At 44.7% G+C, this 24,475-nt stretch overlaps 1 protein-coding gene across 1 annotated transcript in view; it reads right to left on the bottom strand.

Annotated features, from left to right (window-relative positions):
• Positions 1–5,044: 5,044 nt before the first annotated feature.
• FA2H (fatty acid 2-hydroxylase) overlaps positions 5,045–24,475 on the bottom strand; it is an 80,138-nt gene continuing 60,707 nt past the window's right edge. The window contains exons 3-7 of the mRNA XM_027843220.1: positions 14,650–14,792; positions 13,149–13,255; positions 9,561–9,733; positions 8,034–8,286; positions 5,045–6,795 (exon numbers count right to left, since the gene is read on the bottom strand). Coding sequence (XP_027699021.1) covers positions 6,719–6,795; positions 8,034–8,286; positions 9,561–9,733; positions 13,149–13,255; positions 14,650–14,792 — 753 coding nt within the window. The 3' untranslated portion in view covers positions 5,045–6,718. The remainder of the gene's footprint in view (positions 6,796–8,033; positions 8,287–9,560; positions 9,734–13,148; positions 13,256–14,649; positions 14,793–24,475) is intronic.

The raw sequence follows: 24,475 nt of genomic DNA, 5'->3' as shown, positions 1-24,475 counted from the left end.
TTCCTAATGTCCATGGCTGAGGAGATAGGACAGAACTTAGAGAATTAGCTGTGGGGGCAAATCTCTCACCATTTGTTTAGTCAACTTTAGCTTTTTTACTTTCCTTTCCTTCATCCGTTATCTTTTTTTCTATTGTTATAAATACTTTAGGGTGGGGGGAATTTTATATCTCTCATTATGATCCTTTTCAAATAAAAATTTCAATTTTCTCTGAAGCACAAGAAAGCTCTAGTGACCTCTATAGGTATGCATGTGAGATAAGAGGAGTTGCAATTATGTTAGTAGCCCAGATAGTGGGTGTGCTGCCTTCCTTAACTCAGAAAAGCAGTGTGTCACTTTAATAGTTATCCAGCTAGAAAGAGCCCGAGGTGGGGGGACAAGTAGTTTCCTCTGCATCTCTCTGGTGTAAGGGAGCATCACACCTCACCATGTGACTCCCAAAATGGCACAGAGCCACTTGGAATCCATGTTGCCTGGGTTCCAAATTAATCTATGGGATGTTATGAAATATTGCTCAAGATTATTAAAAATAGAAAATCTGTGGTTCCATCCACAGTCCAAATCTGCCATTTCCTTTCTCTGCCAAACAGCCCCCATGCTCACACATGCAGGCAGCACACTGTGGCCATATTATTTATTAAACAGAGCAAAATGAAGAGAAAAGAAAGGTGATTGCGTTTCTATGGAGACTTCTGTCCAATTTTATTCCCATGTCTCTTTCCACACCTACAGCTCATGGAAGAAGAACAGGAGGAAAGGAATGTGTGTCTTGGCCCCCACTTCTTCTGAGCACTATAGCAAGGGGAAGCAGGGAAACACAGAAGGGAAACAAGCCCTGTTTTCTGCCTGTTTCATGAGCTCTGCCTCATCTCTGCTGACCACTGCAGTCTGGGTGTCCAGGAACCAGGATTCAGGGGATACTCCTCCGTATACTCAGCTTCTCCAACGGTCCTGACCACCAGCAGACAGCATTTCTGACTGTGGCAGCCTGTGTGGCCTCAGTCACCCTGGCAATCTCAATGCCCAAAGTCAGCTTCTGCTCTTGAGCATGGGAACCAGCAACATTGGCTGTAAGGTCTGGCACCGAGCACCCCCACTTCTCGAAGAAAACCTCTGTCGAGAACAAAGCCTCCAGAAAATTGCCCTCAGACCCATCCAATGCCACAGAGCTCTCAGGATGTCACTTGTTCCTGTTACCTAGCTTTCCCTCTGTTGCTCATGGGTAGGGGAAAATGGCAACCAGAAGAAACTGGATTCCCAGGGAAGGATCGCAGAGAATGATGATAATCAGAAACCAAAGTATTGCTTGATCTCTGTGAATCATTATAACATCACTCCAGGCCCAGGGGAAAAATAATAACAATTGAGATAGATAAGTAGTATTTATATGGTATTTATTAAGTTGTTTATGCCTTTCAAGGTAAACTTGATGACTTTTTTTTTCCTTTTTGCAAGGCAATCGGGGTTAAGTGACCTGCCCAGGGTAACACAGATAGTGAGAATCATGTGTCTGAGGTCAGATTTGAACTCATGTCCTCCTGACTCCAGGGCTGGTGCTCTATCCACTGCGCCACCTAGCTGCTCCAACTTGATGACTTCTAAGTTGCCTTCCAACTCTCAATCTTCTCCTTTCCATTTCACCCATCATAGTGGTATGTTGTCATCTCTTTCCCTCTGCCTGACCACCCTCCCTCATAACATGACACGGGTAAGCAAAACTGATCCACAAAACGACTGGCTTTGCTACGTGAGTCTACGGAGAACAAGGCTAATCCCTCTCCCATGGGATAGTCCTTCTAATACTTGAAGATGGCTCTCATGTCCTTTGCTCCTTCATCCCTAGCTCCTTCAACAGATCATGATGTGGTATGGACCCAAGAATCCTCACCACCCTCATGAGCAAGAGAAAATTTGAGGAGGAGGCGGGGAGTTGCCCAGGATCACATCATATCTGAGGCAGGATTCAAACTCAGGTCTTCCTAACTCCAAGTTCTTCCCAATAACCCACGGCTCCACCCAGCTACAACAGCTCAATGCAAAGAAATCTGGGGAGGGAGGAAAGCACTGACAGCCTGGGAGACTCATGTCGGAGGTGACATTTGAACTGACCTTTGAAGGATGCTAGGAATTTTAAGAGGTAAAAGCAAGGAGAACATTCATTCCAGGCATCCATGGGAGATAGATGTGCAAAGACAAGGCAATAGGAGATCAAGTTGTCCTCCATCAGGAATAACTAGTGGCGATCATGTTTTGTTGTTCAGTCATTTTTCAGTTGTGTCTGACTCTTCATGACCCCATCTTGGCAAAGATACTGGAATGGTTTGCCATTTCCTTCTCCAGCTCATTTTACAGATGAAGAAACTGAGGCAAACAGGGTGAAGTGACATGCCCACACCTTTCCTGCTTGCTAAGCAACTTGTTTATTAATTGTTTGGCACATAAACATTCAATATGTTCTCATTATCAATTGTACCTTAAAGCATGGTGCTTTCCACTTTGAATTCAACTCTATTTCATAATATCATCCACCATTACCAAAATTCCACATATTATGGCTCTAACCACAGCACAACAAATCCTAGTTTAAGAATATAATTTGGTGACTGCTAGGTGGTGTGGTGGAGAGAGATTTGGATTTGAAGTCAGGAAGTCATGAGATCCAATCTGTCTTCAGATACTTATTAGCTGTTCAAACCCTGGGCAAGTCAAGTAACCCCTGTCTGCCTCAGTTTCCTCATCTGTAAAATGAAAATAACAATAGCCCTTACCACTCAGGGTTGTCTTGAGGATAAAATAATATATTTGTAAAGTATTTTGCAAACCTTAAAACACTGCATAAGCATTAGCTGTTACAATGGAAAGAAGAGTTGTGTCTGACTCTTGGTGACCCCAGGGACCATAGCGTGCCAGGTCTTTCTATCTTCCATTGTCTCCTAAAGTCTGTCCAAACTCATGTTTGTTGTTTCCACGACACAATCTGTCCATCTCATCCTCTGCCATCCCCTTCTCCTTTTGTCTTTGATCTTTTCCAACATCAGGGTCTTTTCCAATGAATCCTGTCTTCTCATTCAGTAGAAAAGAGACCTGAGTTCAGATACTAGCTTTGTAATTCATTACCTGTACAGTGAAGGCATTGGCCTGGGTCATCTTGACAATCCTTTTTAGTTCCAAATCCTATAAGCCTTCTCCTTCAGCAGATTCAGGACCCAGAAAGATCAGGCACCTTTAAGATCTGGACAGATCACCTGAGGAGCTCTAGCATCTCCTGTGAAAGGATGCGTTTGATAGCTTTTCTAGGAGAAATCCCAGCTGCAGCCCTGACCTCACCCTTTTGGCATAATGGGCGTCCCCATCACAGGTGTGCCTGCCCTGTCATCTACAGCACTCCATCTTAATTTCTTCCTCTGAGCTTTCCCACCCTTTCCGCTTTGGCAAAGAGTTCCAGAATCTGTTCCTGCCCAGCCCAGTGTGCTAGCCATCTCAGGTCTCCCAAAGTTCTCCTGACCCACCCTCCAGTCTTAATCATGGATATACACCTTTGAAGCACCTGCCAAGCCTCAGCCCTGCCCAGGTAGCCCCCAACTGGCTCCTGGGCTGATCCCTGCTCAACGAGTTCATTGTCATCCCTAGGACATTCTTCCTTTGTTTATTATGTGACATTTTCTGACCTTCTACTTATCTCTACCACTCTGGCTCTTCATTTAGAGGCAGCTGGGTGGGGCAATGTGGGAACTTGGAATCAGAGAGATCTGACTTTGATGTTTGCCTCAAACACTTACAAGCTGTGGAACCAGGGCATGCCACCTCTTTTGGCCTCAGTTTCCTCACTTGTAAAATGGAGCTAGTAATAGTACCTATCTCATGAGGTGGTTGTGAGGATCTAACAAGATAATATTTGTAAAACACTTGACAAACCTTAATGTATTACATAAATGCTATTATTATTATTATTATAGCATTGTACTAACTCAACAACAGAGAATTTTGAGTTAAACTCTGACAATTTTTGAGGAACTAGATGGAGCAACTGCTTAAACGTGTCAATCACAGATTGGCTTAATTTCAGGGGTTCTTAAAGCCCTGGGGGCCATGAACTTGTTTTAAAAAATATTTTGATAACTATATTTCCCCATAATTGGTTTCCTTTGTAATCCTTTGTATTTTATTTTACTCATTTAAAGACTTTATTTTGAGGAGGGGTCCCTTGGTTTCATCAGATTGATTGGCAAAGGGGTCCAGGACATACAAAAAGATTAAGAATTCTCTTTTCTATATTGTACTCATTCTCCAATTATCACTTATTCCAACACAAGACTGACAGTGCCATCTTATTAGACTGTTAAGACATGGGGGAAAATAAGATTTTCAATTTCCTGCTGAAGTCTTTCTTTTATGTGGCCTTTTTTTTTGAATTTGTCCATTTGGAAGGAGTTGTTTTTTTTTTTTATTGTCGTTGTTGTTGCGTGAGGCAATGAGGGTTAAGTGACTTGCCCAGGGTCACAGAGCTAGTAAATATCAAGTGTCTGAGGCCGGATTTGAATTGGAAGGAGTTTTTTCACCAAGTTGCTGCCCCCTAGCTTCCTTTCCTGTTCTGTCCCAGGTTTTCCCTTGGGTCAGGGGCTCTGATTTCAGAAATCCACCACAATCAGTGACTTTGCCCTACTTGTATTCAGTACTTCATTGCTTACTGTTCTTGCATCTATGGTACCCAATGCCAAGGGGGAGCATTTTTTGGGTGGGCATTTCAAGGGGCTCCAGCTCAGGGTCAAGGTGGGGAACTGGGGTGAAGGCTGCCGCCGAAGCAAGGTTAGGGAAAGGAAACACTCGTCTGTCTCCTTCCCCATACCGAGCTCACTTTTCATTTTTCCCATTTTCACTATGGGAAGTGCTTGCCTGTATCTTTTTCTTCTTCTCCTCCAGGGAAGCCAGCTGGATTGGGACAGAGACTGCGTGAGTCAGCCTGCCAGGGGAATTCTGTCCCCAACTCACCCGCAGCTCTGACAGATAACAATTAAGCTTTTGTTGTTTGATTTGATGTTTTTTTGAAGTTTTATTTTTCAAAATAAACAATATTTACATCTTTATTTCACAACTACAGCTCTATAGACTTCTTCAAAAACCTTTAAATATCTCTGTGGTAAACATTAGAAATCACAGATCAGCCCAAACCATGTCTTTTGATATTCATTGGATTTTTTTTTAACCTTTCAAGACCTAACTGAGGATGGGAATAAGAAAAACAAACCCAAGAGCAAGAATAAACTTCCATGGCTCCACACCCGGAGTTAGGCAGGCAGCATGTGAAACCCGGACTTGGCCCAGGGCCAGGATGGGAGAATTTCAAATGGCTTATAAATAAGACCCACTTTAAAGCAGCGAGGGGTTTGGTTAGGAGGAAGGGCAGGGTGCTTCATGTCATGGGCCCAAAGCAGGAGACAGAGGGAGGGCAGCCAGGTTGGGTCGGGGAAAACTGGGAGCTGGGGGAGAGGGGAAGACGAAGGCCCCAAGATGCCAATGCACATGGCAAGCCATCTCCGCACATTTAGGGCATGGGAACTGTCGGGAGGAGCTGGGAAGAAGGTGACTGAGGCACTAGGAACACAGAGTGACGGGACAAGATTTGTCTGGGACAAGGAAGGATGAGGAGAGAAGGCACCTTGGTCACTTCACTTTCCCAATAGGACTGTGGTAGTGCCTGCCTCCCAGCTGGCCAGGCATCCTCAGAGATGGATTAAGGATGAGTTCTCATGATAGAGTGTGAGTGATGGAGGGAAAGGCGTGATGTCTTTGGCCAGCCTTCCAGCTCATGACTAGCACCTCTGGATGCTCGCTGGCCCATCCCCTGCTTCTGAAGAGGCGGGTTTGGGGACTGGAGGCCCACGTCCCCAGGCTTTTCCTGAATGCCTGGCAGGCCCTAAGGCCATTAGAGTCTAGGAAGCGCTATTTGGCTTTATAAATGGCACTTGAGGTTGGTGTCTGTGGGAGGCAGCCTCAGACCTAGGCACTGAGGGAGTTATCCACAGAAGAACATGGGTAATGAGTGAGAACCCTTCATATGCTTCGGGCCTCGTGGCACCATCTCCCAGAAGCAAGAGAGTGGACGGACCAGCTTGCCCCCTCGACCTAGAGGGTAACGAAAGACATGCTCCAGGAGGGAGGAAGGGAGATGGGAGGAGGCAGCAGCTAATCTGGCCCTTGCAGTGAGCGTGGAGGCCACTGCCATGGGCATCGTCAGGGGTCTCTTACAAGGGAGCCCTAGGCACTTGAGGCTTTGAGAGGATCAAAGGGCAGCTCCCTGTTCCTTTTCCCATGGGTCTGTTTCCTTCACTCCTCTCTAGGGTTGTGGCTCTTTGGACTCAGGGCTCTTGACCACTGCTGCAGGACTGAGGCTACAGCAAGCCTGTGGGGCCATCAGCACCACGGTGAGTCTCAGGTGGGCAGGCTGCCAGGAGGGCATTACATGGGCACGTTGGAGTTTCTCAGTCACTGGAAGTCTTGAGAACAACTTCTTCACTTTTCTGGGATGCGTCAGGAAGGCGCTGGGCCCTCTTATCCTCGGGGAATCACTACCACCTCTCATTGGGCCAGTGAGGCTGCCCCACCCAGTGACCCAGGCATCCTGCGGGGGTCACCAGCTAAAGGGTGAGGGGAGGAAGTGTTAGCCAAGAGAGAGGGAAGGGTGGCACCAGGGAGAAAAGAGCAGGGGGCTGGGAAGGTGTTACTGCTCCTTCTCCGAGGTCTCTGGAATGAGGGTATCGAAGACTACATCCCAGATTTTGGAGGAGATGCCAAACCCTGGAGAGGGAGAGAAAGGACAAAGTCAGAAGAATAGAGAGGTACCATGGTAGACGGTGCCAGACTGGGAGTCAGGACCTGCATTCAAATTCTGTCTCAGACTCGTGCTGTGTGACCCTGAGCCAATCACTTCAGCCTCTCAGCCTCAGTTTCCTCAAATGCAGAAAGTTACATCTTTACTTTCACAAATCTCTAATCATAATTCAGCATTTCCTACAATCACGAATGTGGGCAACAAACCAGAGCTGTGTTAAAAGTACGTTACTGTCACCCAGAGACATTTTCATAGCACATTAAAGTTGTTGCAGAAATCTTCAAACGTAATTCATGCTCATCACTACTTCGAAATTATTGTAGCTATTTATCCCTATCGCAAGATACATGAACAAACCACAAATTAAAAAAATATTTTGATAATTGCATTGCAATAGAATTGGTTTCCTTTGTAATATTATATATTTTATTTTATGCATTTAAGAACGTGATTTTGAAAAAAGAAAACCGTCACAGTTGGCTAAAAATAAATAAGAAGATTTGAAAAAAAACCCTTGATTTTGGGGGTAGCTGGGTGGCACAGTAGGTAGAGTGCCAGCCCTGGAGTCAAGAGGATCTGAGTTCAGATCTGACCTCAGATACTTACTGTGTGACCCTGGGCAAGTCACTTCACTCCGAATGCCTCCAAAAATAAATAAATAAAAACATGATTTTGAGAAGGGGTCCATGGGCTTCACCAGACTGTTGACAAGGGTCCATGGCATTGAAAAGGTGAAGATGGCGTCTATGGTTCCCTTTAGCTCTAAAAGCTGTGAAGGATTCTGGAGAAGAGAGTGAGGCTGAGGACTTTGCAGAGCTCTGCCTTACTCATATCCAATTCACTCGCAAGGCAACACATCATCCTTATGATGTCATTGACCCTCTTGGAGAACAGAGGACCACCACCACCACCACCACCACCAAATGCTATGAAAGTGAGGCTTGGGGTTGGAGAAAAAGGTCTCAAGGAGGGTGGCCCTGAGTAGTCTCTGGTCATTTCCTTTTTTTCCTTCTCACTTTCTAGGAGACACCTATGCCAAGCCAATAGCTGCGGTTTAGGATTACTCCCTGCATTGCCTCTGCTGATCATGGGTAGTTTCATGAGCCAAGAATGGCACTTCTCAGAGGTGGGGGGAGTGATGGTGGTGAGGAGAGAGAGGGGAGGGGATGTGTAATCCTCCCTGGTGCCCTCCCGGCCCCCATACCTGACTTCTGGCGTTCAAAGTGGTGTTTGACATGGTAGGCCTTCATCTTGTACAGGTAGGTGCCCTTGGGTGGCGACCCATAGTGCAGGTAGTAGTGCATCATGTCATAGACGATGTAGCCAAGGAGGCCGCCCGTGAAGATGATGCCCGCGATGGCCTCAGGGAGGAGCAGGCGGAGCAACGCATAGGCGAAGGCAATTATCAGGGAAGCAGGCAGAGGGGGGAAGACCAGGCGGGAGCCATCATACGGGGACTAGGAATGGAGAAACAGCACAGTTGTCCCTGGGCCATGTCTGGAGGGGTAGCTGGCTCTGAGCCCCACCCTGGGAGGCCAGCTGGCAGCCCTATTGGCAGCAGAATGGGGAGCAAGGCCTGGGCAATGGCAGAGAACTACTTCATGCCAACAGTCATCTGACTATAGGTCAACATCTCAGGACAGGAAGTGACCCGGGAGGCTGTCCGGTCCAACCCTTTCCTGGGCAGGAATCCTCTCTACAATATCCCCGACAGTGGTCATTGAGCTTCTGCTTGGAGACCTCTAGTGACAAGGGACTCACTACCTCTCCCAGGCATCCCATTCAACTCTTAGACAGCTCTAATGATCAGCAAGTTTATGGAGCTACTCTCTCTACTGGGCTAAAGTCTGCTTCTTATATAACTAGAAGATTGAAGCTCTTGAGGCCACTCAAGGGTTCAGCTGACCTCTCACCCCATTTCCCAAGTCAAGATGGGCCTCAGCAACCTGTATGGGGATGGTCATGATTTTGGGGAGAGGACTTTCAAAGTTCAAGTCAAATTTGTTTAAGGGACTACTTCATATCCCTGTCACAGACAGTCTGTGACTAGTGGTGGCCACTTGGGAAAGACTGAAAGGTCTCCCTGCCTGGTGACATTGCTCCCATTTGCCTGAAATGTCCTTGATCAGAGGCTCTCCTGAAGGGGCCTTTTGGAGATGGCACATTGTGATTGATGGTGGCTCAATGTAAATGGGATCAGGTGCCCTACTAGCTGGCTGCCCTATTGGGTTGGATTCACTTATCTGTATGATCCATAGGAATGTAGAAAATAGAGCTCTGGGGATAAGATGGAAAAGAACAGTCCAGAACATGAGGAGGGCAGACCTGGCCCCAAGGAGCCAAAGGAAAGCTTGACAACACTAGATGAGGAGCAGGAGGATGCCAAAGATGAGTCTTGCCTCCTTCATGATTCTCCTTCAGGTTCTGTCCACCCAGATGACCAGAACCTCTGCTCCCCACAGCCCAGGACCTTGCTGACAAGGGTTTGTTTTACCTTTGACAGCATCAGTTCAGATCAGGAGGACTTCTGCCTGCCCACCCACCACCTCTACAATTCCCGTGGGCTTTCTAGCTCACTCCATCCCTCAGGCACAACCTTCACAAGGAGGCCTTTGTCTCTCATGATGGAGGGCAGTAGCTGGGGCTAGTGACTCCATGCCTGATCCCCTTCAGTGGAGCCTTTACCCTGGTGGAGAGGAAGGGAAGGGACCTCCTGCCCAGGACCCCTCACCTTGTGGTGCTGGCCATGGATGAGGAAGTGGAACATTATGAGGTAAGAGTTGCTAGCCGGCGGCTTCATGTGGAACACAAAGCGGTGAAGGGTGTATTCTACGGCACTCCATAACAATATCCCAATACCAAAGAAAAATGGGAATACGTACTTGGACACAGGGATGGCATACTCTGTATGGAGAGAGAAGGTGGTGAGCTGGGGTCAAGGGAATGGAGGCATTGAGCACACGTGCTAGGCCAAATATCACGGCCCCCTGTGGCACCACATAGAGTCAAGGGATCTTGGCGGTCATCTAGTCCAACTGGTTATCTGAAGAGGAATCCCCTAACATCCCAAGGAGGAGCCACCTGGCCTTCACTACAAGAGTGCTGGGAAATCTACCACCTCCTCAGCAGCCCAGCGCACTTTCTACCAACTCTAACTATGGGAAAATTTCCCTTAAAAATAGAAATCGGTCTCTTTGCCACTTCCACGCCTTTCTCCTAGTTCTTTTCTTTGGAGCCAAGTAAAGCAAGCCTAATCTCATGCCCTCTGATCACCACTGGGGCTTTGGGGGTGGACACAGGGAAGGCAAAGCATGAGGGCTAGGGGGATGGGGGAGCCAGGAAGGGTTCGAAGAATTGTAGAATGGTGGGAAGAGCCCTTGCCCTAACTGGAGTCAGGGAACCTCTCAATCAAGTGCTAGTGCTGCTGCTTACTAGTTGTGGGACACTGCACAAATCACTAAAGTGATACTGAAAGCATTTTGTAAACACTCTTCGGGGTGGGACTGGACCAGGCTGGGAATGAGAGGACAAGCCAGTATTTTGGAAGGGGCAGTGTGGCGCTGTAGGATCACTCGTGGGAGATGAGTTAATTCAGTTTAATCCAACAAAGCGTTTATTCAGCTCCTACCATTGGGGTGTGGTGGATAGTGCTGGCCTACACAGCTATCGGGGTGATATTCCTGAAGCACAGTTCTGACCAAACCACGCTCTTGCTCACCCTTTTATTTCCAGGATCAAATATAAACGCCACTGATATTTAAAACCCTTCCCAACCTTTCTAGATTTATTAGAAAGGCTATTCTTTTTTGTTGTTGTTGTTTGTTCATTTTTTTGTTTTTTTTTGCTAGGCAATGAGGTCAAGTGACTTTCCCAGGGTCACACAGCTAGTAAGTGTTATGTGTCTGAGGCCGAATTTGAACTCAGGTCCTCCTGACTCCAGGGCCAGTGCTCTATCCACTGCACCACCTAGAAAGGTTATTCTAAAGCTCCCTTCCCACACTCTCTAGTCCAGCCAAACTGGGTTTCTTGCTGTTCCTCACAAATTCCTTTGAGTTTCTTTGTATACACTCGCTCAAGAACATGTGGTCTCCCTAGTAGAGAGTGAGCTCCCTGAGGTCAGAGACTGTTTCATTTTTGACTTTGTAACCCTGGGCACATTGGAGGCACTTCCTGAATGCTTACTGACTGATCTTCCACATATCGATTACTTACGAGGTGCTCTGGGGATATCAAAACTAAAGCAGAAGTCCCTGCCCACCAGAAGCTTCTGTTCTCCTGGAACACGGCAGGGACACAGACAAGCCCAAGAACTGATTTGGGCAGGGAGAGAACACAAGCAAATGGAGACCAGAGAAAGCTTTCCAGAGGGAGCCACAACCAAGCTGGGGCTCACTGGATTCTCAAAGATTCAGAAAGGCAGAGCATGGCAGGCACTGAGGAGGACAGCCTAAGGAGATGCACAAATTCAAGGGATGAGGATGCTGGATGTGACCAATGTGGGAATTTGTTTTGTTTGATTACACATATTTGTTACAGGGAAAATAAATGCTTGTTAATTGAAAACTGAAAAAAGTTGAATTAAAAAAAATAACAACAAAAGAAAGGTGAGCAAAGATATGTGGGAGTTTACATACTAGCAAGTCCTCCATGAATGAAATGGTTTGAATCCCAGTAGTATCACTTTGTTTTGCTGGTTTAACCTTTTATCAGGTCCCTATATGCAAAGTCCCCAGCTTTGGCTAAGCCTTTCATAAGTCATAAAGTCATCTGGGGCCTGAGGCCAAAAAAAGTATTTCTATTGCGCTCCTGGCCACTTAGAGAAGCCCATTCCTATAGGTCAAGAATCTGCCCACCCCCTCACCCCAGCATCAGCCCCTGCCCGCCCCTGCTCTGGAGCTGGTACTGAGTGGCATCTTCCGAGCTGAGGCAAGAGAGGCTGGCCAAAGCTTCAATTTCTCTTCCCTGCCCCCCTGCCCCCCTGCCCCTCCTCCACGCCAGCTTCCAAGCAGCCCAGCCACTGTCTGCCATTGTTAGGGAGCCCAAGGCAGACAGTAGGCAATTCAGCCAGCAGAATTTCTGAGCAACAAGCCCTGCCCTGTCCAGCAGCTATTCAGCGTGGGTGGAGAACAGCGGAGTTGGCTGCAGGGCCGTGGGGGCTCGCAGACTGCACTTAACCCTTGCGGACTCGTCTTTGCATTTCCTCTTCCTCACCTTCTCTTGATATTGTGTAGCTATGAATGGAACATGTGGACTGTGCCTCAGTTTCCCCTGACTGACAATGCCTTCTTGACTGGTCTCGCTTCCCCCAGTCATGCTTTCTCTGATGACATCCTCTCTGCTGCTCCTTCTGAGGAATGTGCAATGTGTCCCAGCTTGCTCAAAACCGACACGGGCCGCTCGACTGCTTTTTGGGTATTCCTCAACCTTGTATATAGCAGGCATTTAATCAATGCTTTCCCTTGGCAAACTGCACCTGGCAGAGGCTTTGGGCACAGAGCTGCTTGGCATAAAATCCCCAATTTTCCGCAATGGAAAAGATGGAGGAAAGAAGAGCTCAGAATTAAAAGATGGGTCATGGCTATAGTTTCCAACTGATGGAGTCAGGCTTCCTTCTTTCACCTCCTCTACCCTCCTGGGCTCCTCATGCCAACTGCTGCTTCCTGGTCTGAGCCGCCTGCCCAAAAGAAGCTCCCAAACTGGGGGTGGAGTGGGGGAAAGTACCAGAAGACTCAAAGACAATCAGGTTTCTGTTCTTTGCTTTTGGAGGATCAAGTACTGGATGGAGGGTCAGGTATCACCTCCTTAATGAATACTTCCCTTGACCCCTCCAGCTGCCCAAACGATCCTGGGTTTGTTTTATGTATTTTCAGAATATGCTGCTATATGTACAGTCTCCCATTGGAATATAAGCTTCTCGAGGCCAGGGGCTGTTTGGCATTGTGCATGGCACACAGGAGGCACTTAATAGATGCTTGTTGAACGACTGATTGGTGCCTAATGAGATGTCTTGTATGTCATCACATTCCAATTCCCAGAGCTTGCTCCAGACCATGTCCCCTACCTTGAAGAGCAAGAGTTCCTTCCTCTGGGTCAAGCAGGCCCCCTATTTTTTCCCTAAGGTTCCCTTGCTTGACCGACACTAGCTTTTCTGGGGGAGAGATCCTGGCCAAATCCTTCTGTCTCGGGCATTTCTGCTGACAACCATGGAACACTCAGGGATGTCTCCTCTAGAATGGGCAAGAGAAACTAGATAGGGGAAATCAGATGGCTCCCCTCCCAACACAGAGACAGGCAAAGGAACTCTGGGAGGATCTGGTACCTGTGGTGAATGATGAGAAGAGTCGGACGTCATCCTGAGTGAGGGCTCTGAAGTAGAACCAGCTGAGGTACATCACCAATGGGGACCAGACAGCGAGAACAACAGGCCTGTAGGAGGGGCACAGGGGCAAGAAAAAAGAGAGGGCCCCATAAGGGCACTTGTGAGGAGGGTTTGGCTTCCCCAGGGATACACCAGGGGGAGAACTGAGGGGATAAGGAGACTCATGGGAAGGCCTGGAGTTAGAAGGGACCAGGCCTGTCCAAAGGCTCTGTGGCCATCTGATGACAGAATAGAGATTAGAGCCTTGTGCCTTGTAGCTGGGAACCCTGAACTAAGAGCATCGATGCTGCCTTTTTGGGGCAATGGGGTCAGTGGAAGGCAAGACTGCTCCAATGGGAACTAAAGACTGAAGGTGGGGAGGAGGGTGGCCAGAACATACAAGCCCTTACTTCAGGAGACACTCCTGACACCACACTGGCCAGCTACTCTTTCACTGGGCAAAAACATTTCTGGCCCAAGGGTTGTACTACCTAACCCCCAGTTTATGAGATGTGGGCCCATGTGGGTCCCAGGAGGAATCCTGATCACAAAGGTCTTCTGTGAACTCTATACTCTAAAGCTCCATGAGAAAAGAGAGGTTTTCCCTACGTTTGTCTGCCCACACCCCACCCACCCCCATTCCTCCCAGCACCAAGGGCACTCTTCTATATACAGCCAGTGCTTAATAAATGTTTGCAGCTGGAAGCCTAGAGATATCTGAGAGAAGTATGGAATGACCATGTCCACTTGGATATGGGGATTCAGCCAGTTAGACTGCGGACTTGAGGACACAGAGGTGAAAGTGGGGGCGGACGGTGGGGGTCCTGAGGAAGGTCGGCCCTCAATAAATGCCCTCTAAAAGACTCGGGCTCAGCACAGAAATCTGACCGTGGTTTCTCTGCTTTAGGGAGAGTGTAGTAAGGCCTCAGCTATGAAGAGGGGCTGGACAGGACAGCAGATTTGCTAGGCATACGCTATAATCCGCCTTTCTGATCATTGTGTTTAAAATCATGTTTAAAATCATGTTCCAGCATCATAGTTCACAGGCCATAGATTTAGAGTTGGAAGGGATCTTAGGGGTTATGTAGTCCTTGCTCCTCATTTTACAGATGAGGAAACTGAGGCTCAGAGTGGTTCAGGGGTCACACAGATGACACAGCTGAGCTTTGAATCCAGACTTTTGGACTCTAAATCCGCTTCCTTTTCCATTGTACCATCAGCACTTTAAATCATGATTAGGATGAAAATTTTCATGTATGTAAACAGATATCCCCGCACACAGATCACCTGGGAAAAACCCACAGTGACCTCAGGGCACCAGCCCTGGGGAAAAGCCTACTCGCTTTTAGGAGCGTCAGGCTCTTCCACATCTGACTGATGTCCTTGCCTGCCCCTCCTGTCAACAGTAGCTTGGTAGCGACAGGGGTGACATCAACCTCTGGAGACTCAGGGCAGTACTCACCAGGAAGTCTTGGAGCACGCCTCCAGGAAATCTGAGTGGAAGAGCCGGAGGGGTCTATCCACAGGTTGGTGCACCCACTCATCATACTTCTCTCCCAAGTGGCCCACCTGCCACAGTAAGGGCTTTTGCCAGTCAACCAGGTCCTTCAACAGAGAGGAAGGTCCACAGGGAGTGAGTGGGTCAGCAGAGCAAGTCGGGATCATCAGCACTCTGGGCCAGGAATTACACTGGCTTCTCTGGCTATAGCCCAGACTCTCTTCTGGCTGCTGAACTGGCAAAGTTAATCATTCACCCATCTATCCATCCATGCATGCAGTCATCTATTCATGTAGCCAGCAAGTATTTATTGAATATTTATATTCATTCATTCATTAATTCAACAGTTATTAAGCATCTACTGCATTCAAGGCATTGTGCAATGTGCTACCAGATACAAAGACAGTCCTTGACTCCACTGAGCTTATAGTCGACTTGAAGCAGTATAAAGCACTTATATGGAGAATAATATAAGCTAGGGAACCTATCCAGATTTGCAGAGGGAGGGAATACTGTCTACTAGAGCAGTGGGGTCAAATTCAAATAGAAACTCATCCTTGTCAGTATCATACTGACTTAGAAAACCACAAATTGACATTATCTATTTCATATACTATTTTTATTTTGTTAAACATTTCCCAACAAATTAAAAATATTTTCATTTGTTAAATGTTTCCCAATTATATTTTAATATGATTTCCCCAAGCTAGGAGTATGACACTTCTGTACTAGAGGACTTGGGGAAGGTTTCAGGGAATTGGGGGCAACTGAAATTGAGCCTTGAGAGAAGGATTCTAAAGGGCTAAAATTAGGAAGCCATATATTCCAAGTTATGGAAATAGGAGACTGAATGTTGAATTTAGTGACCAGCTACTTGTTCAGTCTGGCTGGACTTGAATGCTTGAAGAGAAGTAATGGAAAATAAAGTAGAAAAGTAGGTTGGAGCCAATCTGAGCAGAATCTGACATACCAAATTAAGGAACTGGTACTTTAGCCTAGCACCATGCTGGACACCATAGGACTAACAGATGACAAGTCAGTGGTCATTCTGCATTCCCAGAGTTTATAATTCAGATAGAAAGATGAAACAGACTAATCATATGCTATATTCTAGTATTGTCCCTTAAGTAGCAAAATGAATGACACAGATAAGGAACCTATGGGTGTGGAATGTTGTATATACTCTTAAATGTGGTTACTGTTTGGGTTGGTTTTTTTTTTGTTTTTTTTTTTACAAAGGAAGGCTAACTGAGTGGGGTTGGGGGTCTTACCTAGAAATGACTATGATATAAAAATAAAAAGCATCAATAAAATGTAATATTTAAAAAATTAAATCAATAAACCATTAAAGATGAGTAATACAAGTCCTGAGTACTAGAAGTGTACAGAAAATGGGAAGGTCAATCAGGGGCTTGGTCTAAGATGAGTAAAGAGGCCAGGGGAGACATTCCAGGTGAGAGAAGAGAATAATAAGAAAGACTTAGAGTTGGGAATGATGGGAAATATCAAATAGACCAGACTGACTAGGGCAGAAGTTTGCTACTATTGGGAAACAGTGGGAGATGAGTTTGGATAATAAGACTGAGGTTAGATTATAGTAGGCCTTGAATACCAGATTCCAAAGTGAGGAGTAAAGGGTTCTTTTTGCTTACATAAAGAATAAGTGCAATGTATTGGAAAGAGCACTGGTCTTCAATTCAAGCAGACCTTGGTTCAACCCTGCCTTGGCCACTTACTAACCTCAGATACTTTCTAGCTGTGTAACCTTGGGCAAGTCACTTAACCCTGTTTGCCTCAGTTTCCTTAACTGTATCTTTGTGAAGAAAACCCTAAATGGGGTTACAAAGAGTTAGATCCGACTGAAAAATGACTGAACAACAGAACAGAACATCAGGCATACCACATTGGGTCAACCATATCTACTGTTCACAGTTGAGTGTTCTGTTTCTGATGGGGGCTCCCTGAACAGTGCTACAAAAGACTGGATGTCCTTACAGAATCATGTCAAAGGGACCCTGGAGGGCATTTTGTCCAACTCCTTTAAGTTATAGATTAGGAAACCTGGGCCCAGAGAGGGAAAAGGGTCTTGATCCAGGGTTATGTGGTTTGTCATAGAGACGCAGCAGGGCTGGGATTCAAATCCCCATCATCTCACTTTTAATCCGGGATTCTCTCTTCTATGAAGAAAGCAGTAGTTGAATGTGGCATTTACATCAATTCTCATCTGCTTCTCTTCTCCCTGGTCCCAATTTGTCAATGACGCCTCCTTACCCCTATCACTTCCACCCCCCTCCCAACAAGTCCGGTGGTTCCTCCCCTGAGTCCCATGGGCATAGTGGGGCACAGCTCTGAACCACAGCTTCCCAACCCTCTCCTCAACAACCCAAACTTCTTGACTTTCCCTCCAAGAAATGCTTCTGGCTCTCCAGACTCCTCCAGGTACCTTGTCACCCTGGAACATCTCTGTCATGTTGGCCCCCTTCTCCCACTGGGAAAGTTCTTCTGGGGCCTCCATTTTTGACAAAGGTCCAAGCCAGTCATGCTTCATTCCTCTTTCTGCTGTTCAGCTTATTTTAAGGATTTTACCACCATGCCCATTCCACCCAGATGCCTCCTCTTTCCCCAGCTTTTCAGTTCCCTTTTATAGGTTGTCTTTCCTCTGTAGAATATAAGCTCCCTGAGGGCAGGGACTGTCTTTTTTTTTTTTTTTTGCCTATATTTGTATTCCAAGCACAGTACATGACACTTTCTAACCATTTAATAAATACTTGTTGCCTGCCTGCCTTCCAAGGTTAGGGAAATCTCAACATTATAGTTTTCCATACTATTATGCCAGCCATACTGGACAAGACTCTTATTTACAGGCTATAAATTCTGACCAAACTGAATTATCAGCTCTTCCCTGATCTTGTTCTGTGCTTGAATTCAAATCCCCTCATGTCTAAAATCACCGCTTTGTCATCTTCCATCTCTAGAAATTCTTCTCTTCCTTCAATGCAGTTTAGATGACACCTCTTTAGCGACAGCATGATGCTGTGGTAAAATTCCAGGCACAGGCCTACTGGACAAAAAGACTAGAAAAGTGGAAGTAGCAACTTTCAGACTGGATAGGTAGGAGAGCCACAACAGTCATACGGGAAGGAGGCACTGACTGCCTGGTACAAAGAAAACCCGGAAGAGAATCTGGATAGGGGACAATATCCCTACCAGGGATGAAGTAAGGTAAATCTCTTCCCATTCCTAGGATCACAGATCTAGGATGATACATTTTCTTCCTTTCATGCTTCCTTCTTTTCTCACTAATCTACAAGTCACTACTATAATGATCAGAAAGAAGAATTGAGGAAAAGGCTAGTCTCAGGCAATACAGAGCAGGTTATTTCCACAGGCGCCAGGGCTAGGAAAAATCTGAGTATTCCTAAGGAAATTAGAGGCAGCTAAGATCAACATAAGAAAATGAGGCACCTCTATGCCAAGTTTGTTTTGCAAAGCATCCCTTAGGTTCTGGGTCTTCTGATAATTTGAGACATTCTTCTTCAGGAAGATGATGCTACCAGGGATGGTAATTTGTGTTGGGGGAGGGAAGTAAAGAAGAATCTCCAATCATGGCACAGCAGAGCAGTAATTCAAAAAACCAAGGTCCTTTATTAAAGTCAAAAGTGGATTAAGAATCTTTTCTCTAAACTACAATAGCACTTTGAGGTGGACAGTACCTTAGGAGGCATCTAGTTCAGCTTCCTCATTTTACATGAGGCCCAGAGAATGGCCATGACTTGTTGGAGATCACAGAGACAGTAAGTAGCAATCAAAGGAGCAGTTACTTTTAGATAACTATTTCTATTTAGCTCTTACTTTACTAAAGAGGCAGCATGGTATAATAGGAAGAACTCTGGATATGGAGTCAGAAGACCTGGATTCAAATCTTGCTATGCTACTTACTATTAGCATATTAGCACTTACTATTGGTGTGATGTTGGGCAGGTCATTTTCACAGTCATCAGTCAAATGAATTTGGACTACCTAATTACCAAAGACCAAAGTCTCCTGCAGCCCCAAATCCCATGATCTTGTCTCTCCAATTAGCATGTAAAGGCAAGGACTATGTTTCATGCCTCACAGTATCCAGTAGGCTTCAATGAATATTTGTTAATGGTCTGATTGAGAAGGAAAATTTGGGTTTTCTTGGTAATGTGCTTGTTCTACTATTCTTCTATCTCGTGGTAGCCCTTTGAGTTAGACTTCAGTCCACGCTGCTATCCATAACCTGTACTCACACTGTGCTCAGTTATCCAATTGAATTATTAAGATTTTTTTCTCTGGGGCCCAAGGTAGTATTGATGATACTTTAAATAAAATAAATGTGTATTGTGGTTTATTGTGCTTCTCCCCCTCATTGGGAGTCTGACCTCCAACGGTAGCCATTGTCATATCCCCATGAGTTCACAGAAGGCAAGAATCTATTCAAGAGGATAGGAATGTTTATGCAGGTGGGGATTACTTTTTTTCCTCCTTTGCTCTGGAAGAGAGAATTTAGTTTAGCTGTGTGGGGCCCCTGGAGGTGTTAGGATTAGGCCAGGAAGGACAAACAACAATAACAACGACCATTGGCCATGCAGGCTGTTTACAAAGGGTTCCCTAAGAGGGTTTAATTTTTCTTTCATTTTTGCTATGTTTAATACGTTATGTGGTAGCATGCTGTTATGTGCCTTTGTCTTGTAAATGTAGGACACTATTTCAGAGAGAAGAGAGATTCTAGACGTGGGCTGGGGATGGAACCACAGCCTTCCTATTTACAACTGCCTTTACAAAAGACAGTATTTCATATTATCCTTCCTATCCTTCCATTTTATACTATCCTTCCAGACAATGTAGGTTTTAAACTACTTAGCCACTTGGAGTTCTGGGCCTGTGGTGGAGAGGAAGACTCTCTCAATCATGTGCCAGAGAAACTCCAAGACAACTTGGTTGGTGGCTTGAGTTGAGTGCTACAAGGTGAACAACTCAGATATTATATCCCCTTGCTGGATAGTTAATATAGTAACACACTGCCTTTCTGTAAGCTTAAGGAAGGCAACTTAGGCACTAGTTTGGACTGGTTACATGAAATGCCCTGAGTGTTACAGTGTACACAGAAAGTATCCCACACAGTACATGCACAGTTCTTACATATGAGGTCACTCATTTGTGATATTTTGATTTGTTTCTAAGACGTTTGTTTTATTGATACACAGGACTCACAACTAGTGATGCTTGCTCTGGATTTCTTTTCCCCTGTGTTTACAAGTTTGTAACTGAATTTTATTTTGGGAGTTTTTGCTTTTTTTTTTTCCCGGAATTTTTTTTTTCCCGGAATTTTTTTTTTTCTGATTCTAAATTTGAAAATCTTCTTATTTATCCACAGGGGATTATTTAGTTCCAGTTCAGATTTTGATTTATATTTTTTTCCTCTGTGGAATTTTCCCCTTTATTGTATTTCAGGAGGCAACTAGATGGCATAGTGGATAGAGTGCTTGGTCTGGAGTCAGGAAGACTCATTTTCTTGCATTCAAATCTGGACTCAGATACTTACTAGTTGTGTGACCCTGGGCAAGTAACTTCACCATGTTTGTCTCAGTTTCCTCATCTGTAAAGTTAGGTGGAGAAGAAAATGGCAAACCACTCCAGTATCTTTGCCAAGAAAACCCCAAATGGGGCCCCAGAGAGTCGGACACGACTGAAAATGACTGAACAGCAACATTATACTTCACAGGATTCCAGAATTGTGCTTGTGAAATGTTATTGATAATTCATGCATCACACCTGTAGTACTACACTGCTAGTAATGAATTCAGTTTTTAGTTGTGCGCTGCTGATAACATCGTTGCTTATCTTCTCATGATACTGACTTCCTGAATATTGTTTGCCTTTCATACCCAAACTGTTCTGTATACCATGGAGTTACCATTGTTTTCATTCGCATAATAAAATTTTAATTAAATTTTGAGCAAAATGGAGGCCAAAATTTTGGGAAAATGGTGTGAATTAATGGAGAGAAAAACATGAAGTCTTTTAATCCTTGGAGTAGATTCTGGGCATAAAAATAAAGACATCTATCCATCCCCAGAGAAAGAACTGTATTTAGACAGTTTTTATTGTCAGTCAATAAACATTTATCAAGTGCCTATTATGTGCCAGGCACTGGGCTAAGCACTGGAGATACAAAAAGAGGCAAAACAGAGTCCCAGGAACTCACAATCTAAGGGGGAGATTTGGGACTGACTCCCAAAATACAGACTGAAGCATACTTTTTAAACTCTCTTTATTTTTCTTGAGTTTTTTTTGTCTGTTTTCTTTCATAGCATGACTATTATGGAAATGTTTTGCATGACTACACATGTATAACCTATATTGAATTGCTTGACTTCTCAATGGGGGGAGGGATGTGGCAAGGGAGGAAGGGAGAGAATTTGGAACTCAAAGTTTTAAAAAGGAATGTTAAAAATTATTTTTACATGTAAAAATAATGTAACAGGGAAAAATAAAAGACTACATTTAAAAAAATAAAGACATTATCAAAACACTGAGGAGATCTACAACAAATTTGGAGAGACATATGAGCCATCAATAAGTTCAGGGGCAGCTAGATGGTGCAGTGGATAGAGCTCTGGCCTTGGAGTCAGGAGGACTTGAGTTCAAATCTGGCCTCAGACACTTGACATATACTAGCTGTGTGACCATAGGCAAGTCACTTAACCCCAACTACCTCACTAAAAAGAAAAAAAAAGAAAAAAAAACAGTTCAGATTGGGAACTCCTCCTTTTTCAGTTTGTTTCTTGTGAATTATTATTGATCATTCAAAAATCTCTGATATAGTAACAGCACCAGGAAATTGGTCATTATACCTCTCTCTGAAGGGGAGTCACTGATGAAAAAAGTAGAAGATATAATGGGCAGAGAATGTCTACCCAGAGAATGTGGACAAACTGAAAAACACAATTAAGTGGGGAAAAGATGATCTTCCTACAAATAGAGAGCCATACAAACTTCTGCCTCACAGGAAAATTAATCATAGTTCAAGTTGGGACTCTCCTCAGGAAAGGAGCCCATATCCTCTGGGGAAAGATTCAGTATAGGTTTGGGCAGGTCATTCTACCAAAAGACTTCTAGAACTGGCAAGGTCCCGAGCCAGACAAGGCAGGTAACTTTGCTGTTCCTCAAATAAGACATTTCAACTCTTAGCTCTGGGTATTTTCTCTGTCTATCCCCCATGCCAGGAATACTCTCCTTCCTCATCTCTGCCTCATAGCTTCTCTGGCTTCCTTCAAATGCCAGCTAAAATCTTACCTTCTACAGGAAGCCTTTCCCTGTTAATTATATCCTATTTTTCCTGTATATAGCTTGTTTATACGTATTAGGTTTGCTTGTTGTCTCCCCCTTAGATTGTGAGTTCCTGGGACTCTCTTTTGCCTCTTTTTGTATCTCCAGTGCTTAGCCCAGTGCCTGGCACATAATAGGCCCTTGATAAATGTTTATTGACTGACAAGTAACTTGCTAGAAAGCATTTGAGGGCTAGCTTTCATATTTGGCCAGCAAATTTTGATATCCCTTCATAGCAATGTCTGTGAAGAGAGGACACATTGTTAGTAGCTAGTCCTTGCATTAGGCATTCCAGATAAATACAATTAAGCAAATAGGCAAGGGACCTTTTGACTTTGTGGTATGGGTAATGCCTCTACTCCAGAGGATGGTAGAAAGAGGAAGAGTACAATTGTAAGAAATAGACAAAGCCAGAGTGGTGCAGGTGGATAAAGGTCCACCACCACCACACCAATAATAACAATGATAAGAAGCATTTATGTAGCATTCTAAGGTTAACAAAATGTGTCACAAATCTTATCTCATTTGGATCTCACCATAGTTCTAGGAGGTAAATGCTAATATTATCCCCATTTTACAGATGTGGCAACTGAGGCAGATAGCAGTTAAATGACTTGCCTGGGTTACACAGCTAGTAAGTGTCTATAAGAATCAAAGAGATGACAGCAGGAGTAGGCAGGTGGAGCAGTAGATAGAGTACTGGCCCTGGAGTCAAGAGGACCTGAGTTCAAATCCGGCCTCAGACATATAACACTTACTAGCTGTGTGACCCTGGGCAAGTCACTTAACCCCACTGCCTAGCCAAAAAGGAAAAAACAAAACAAAACAAAAAAAAAACAAAAACAAAGAGAAGACAGTGGTGCTAGTGACTGTGGAAGAAAAGAAGTGAAATTAATGATCAGGTATTATTAGGAGTAAAAACAAATATGAAAGTTATGAGGCCAAAACAAGAGTTTATAACTTTGACCGGTTCCAATACGTTGTCTTATGTATTCATTCACCACAGCATTAAAAGCAAGTGATTTCCATTAGTCACCTAGACTTGAATACGGAAATCTATAGAAAACTTGACGAAACATGGAACTGTAGACAGAACCATTTTGCTTGGAAAGATGAAAGATCAGAGGGCCAGAGGTCACAGCAGCCCGAGAAGAGGATATTACCAGAGGAGTATGGCTAAAGAGGAAGAACTTCCTTCTGTTATCCTGCTGGTCTACATAGCCATTCATATGTTGGATGCATTCAAGAGGCAAACACCGAATTGAGCTGGCAGAAACTGCTATCTGCTCTGGAGCCTCTGGCCTCTAGCTAAGAAGGTGAGGACCAGGGATAGAATAATCCCCAACCCTGAAAACAGTAAACCCAACTTCACCATCAGTTGCTTTTGGCCCAAACCATCCGGATATATAGGACTCTGTAGTGAAGTGATAGTGAGAATTGAAAACATGCAGTGTTTTGCTGGGCTGGCAATGAATTCCAAGGGACCATTGTATTTTGGTCATATTAAGAGTTACTTTTGAGTAGCTCAGCCCATGAAAGAGCCCATGAAAGTGTTAACTTGGTGGACTGAATGATAAGATGATTCATACTTGGGACAAATCAGAGTAAGCCCGAAGTTTTCTGAGGAAGTTGGTGTGACGAGGAAGGTGGCCAATGTTGCTCTGTTATATTTAGGCCCAGTGATCATGTCTGGAGTGCTAGAATTGACATTATTAAAGATATTAGCAGTTTACTGCAAGCAGCAAGCTGAGAATTGATACCTGAACAGTTTGACCATCCATATAACCTGTGCAGAAGCTTACAGGAGGATAGAGCTAAATGGCGGGCAGGGCATATCACAAGAGAATACCGATTTGGCTGGAGAAGTTTGACTTTGGTGACTCTCCATACTGGAAAACGGGAAAGATCAGTTGAGAGAGAAGTTCAGGAGGACCGGTGCTTTCTCACTGCAAGATGTGATGGAATGGAATGTGCCTGAGAAGCTACTCACAGAATCTACCCAACTGATTACCAGACTTTTTTTGAGAGCAATTAATTTTTTTAAATTTTTTTTATTGAAATGAGCAATTCATTTTTTTGAGATTCATTTTGATAGATCCATCTGTGATAGAATCTATCCAAAAGGACTATTGGTCTATGTTATCATAAAAGAGTTCCAACAATCCATATATAACCTATGGTAATTGTATGGACGAAGAAATGGAAAATACAAATGTGTGTTCACTACTAGATTTGGAACAAGGGAGCTGAAGTGGACAGGATACAATGTCAAGAATTCAAGATGCCCTGGGTTTTTTGCTGGGCTCAGTCAGGGACTCTCAATGTTGAATTTATAGAGTAGATACTCTGAGCTTCTTACGACAGAGGAAGACAGCTTTCATTGTCCAGATTTTACCAGTTTGAGCCCATGCCCCAAATAATTTTTTTTTTTTTT

Source organism: Vombatus ursinus, unplaced genomic scaffold (genome assembly GCF_900497805.2).
Source record: "Vombatus ursinus unplaced genomic scaffold, bare-nosed wombat genome assembly UNPS02014900.1, whole genome shotgun sequence".
Taxonomy (NCBI): domain Eukaryota; kingdom Metazoa; phylum Chordata; class Mammalia; order Diprotodontia; family Vombatidae; genus Vombatus; species Vombatus ursinus.
The sequence above is the reverse complement of the archived record's forward strand: the minus strand, read 5'-3'. Positions and strand labels throughout refer to the sequence as shown.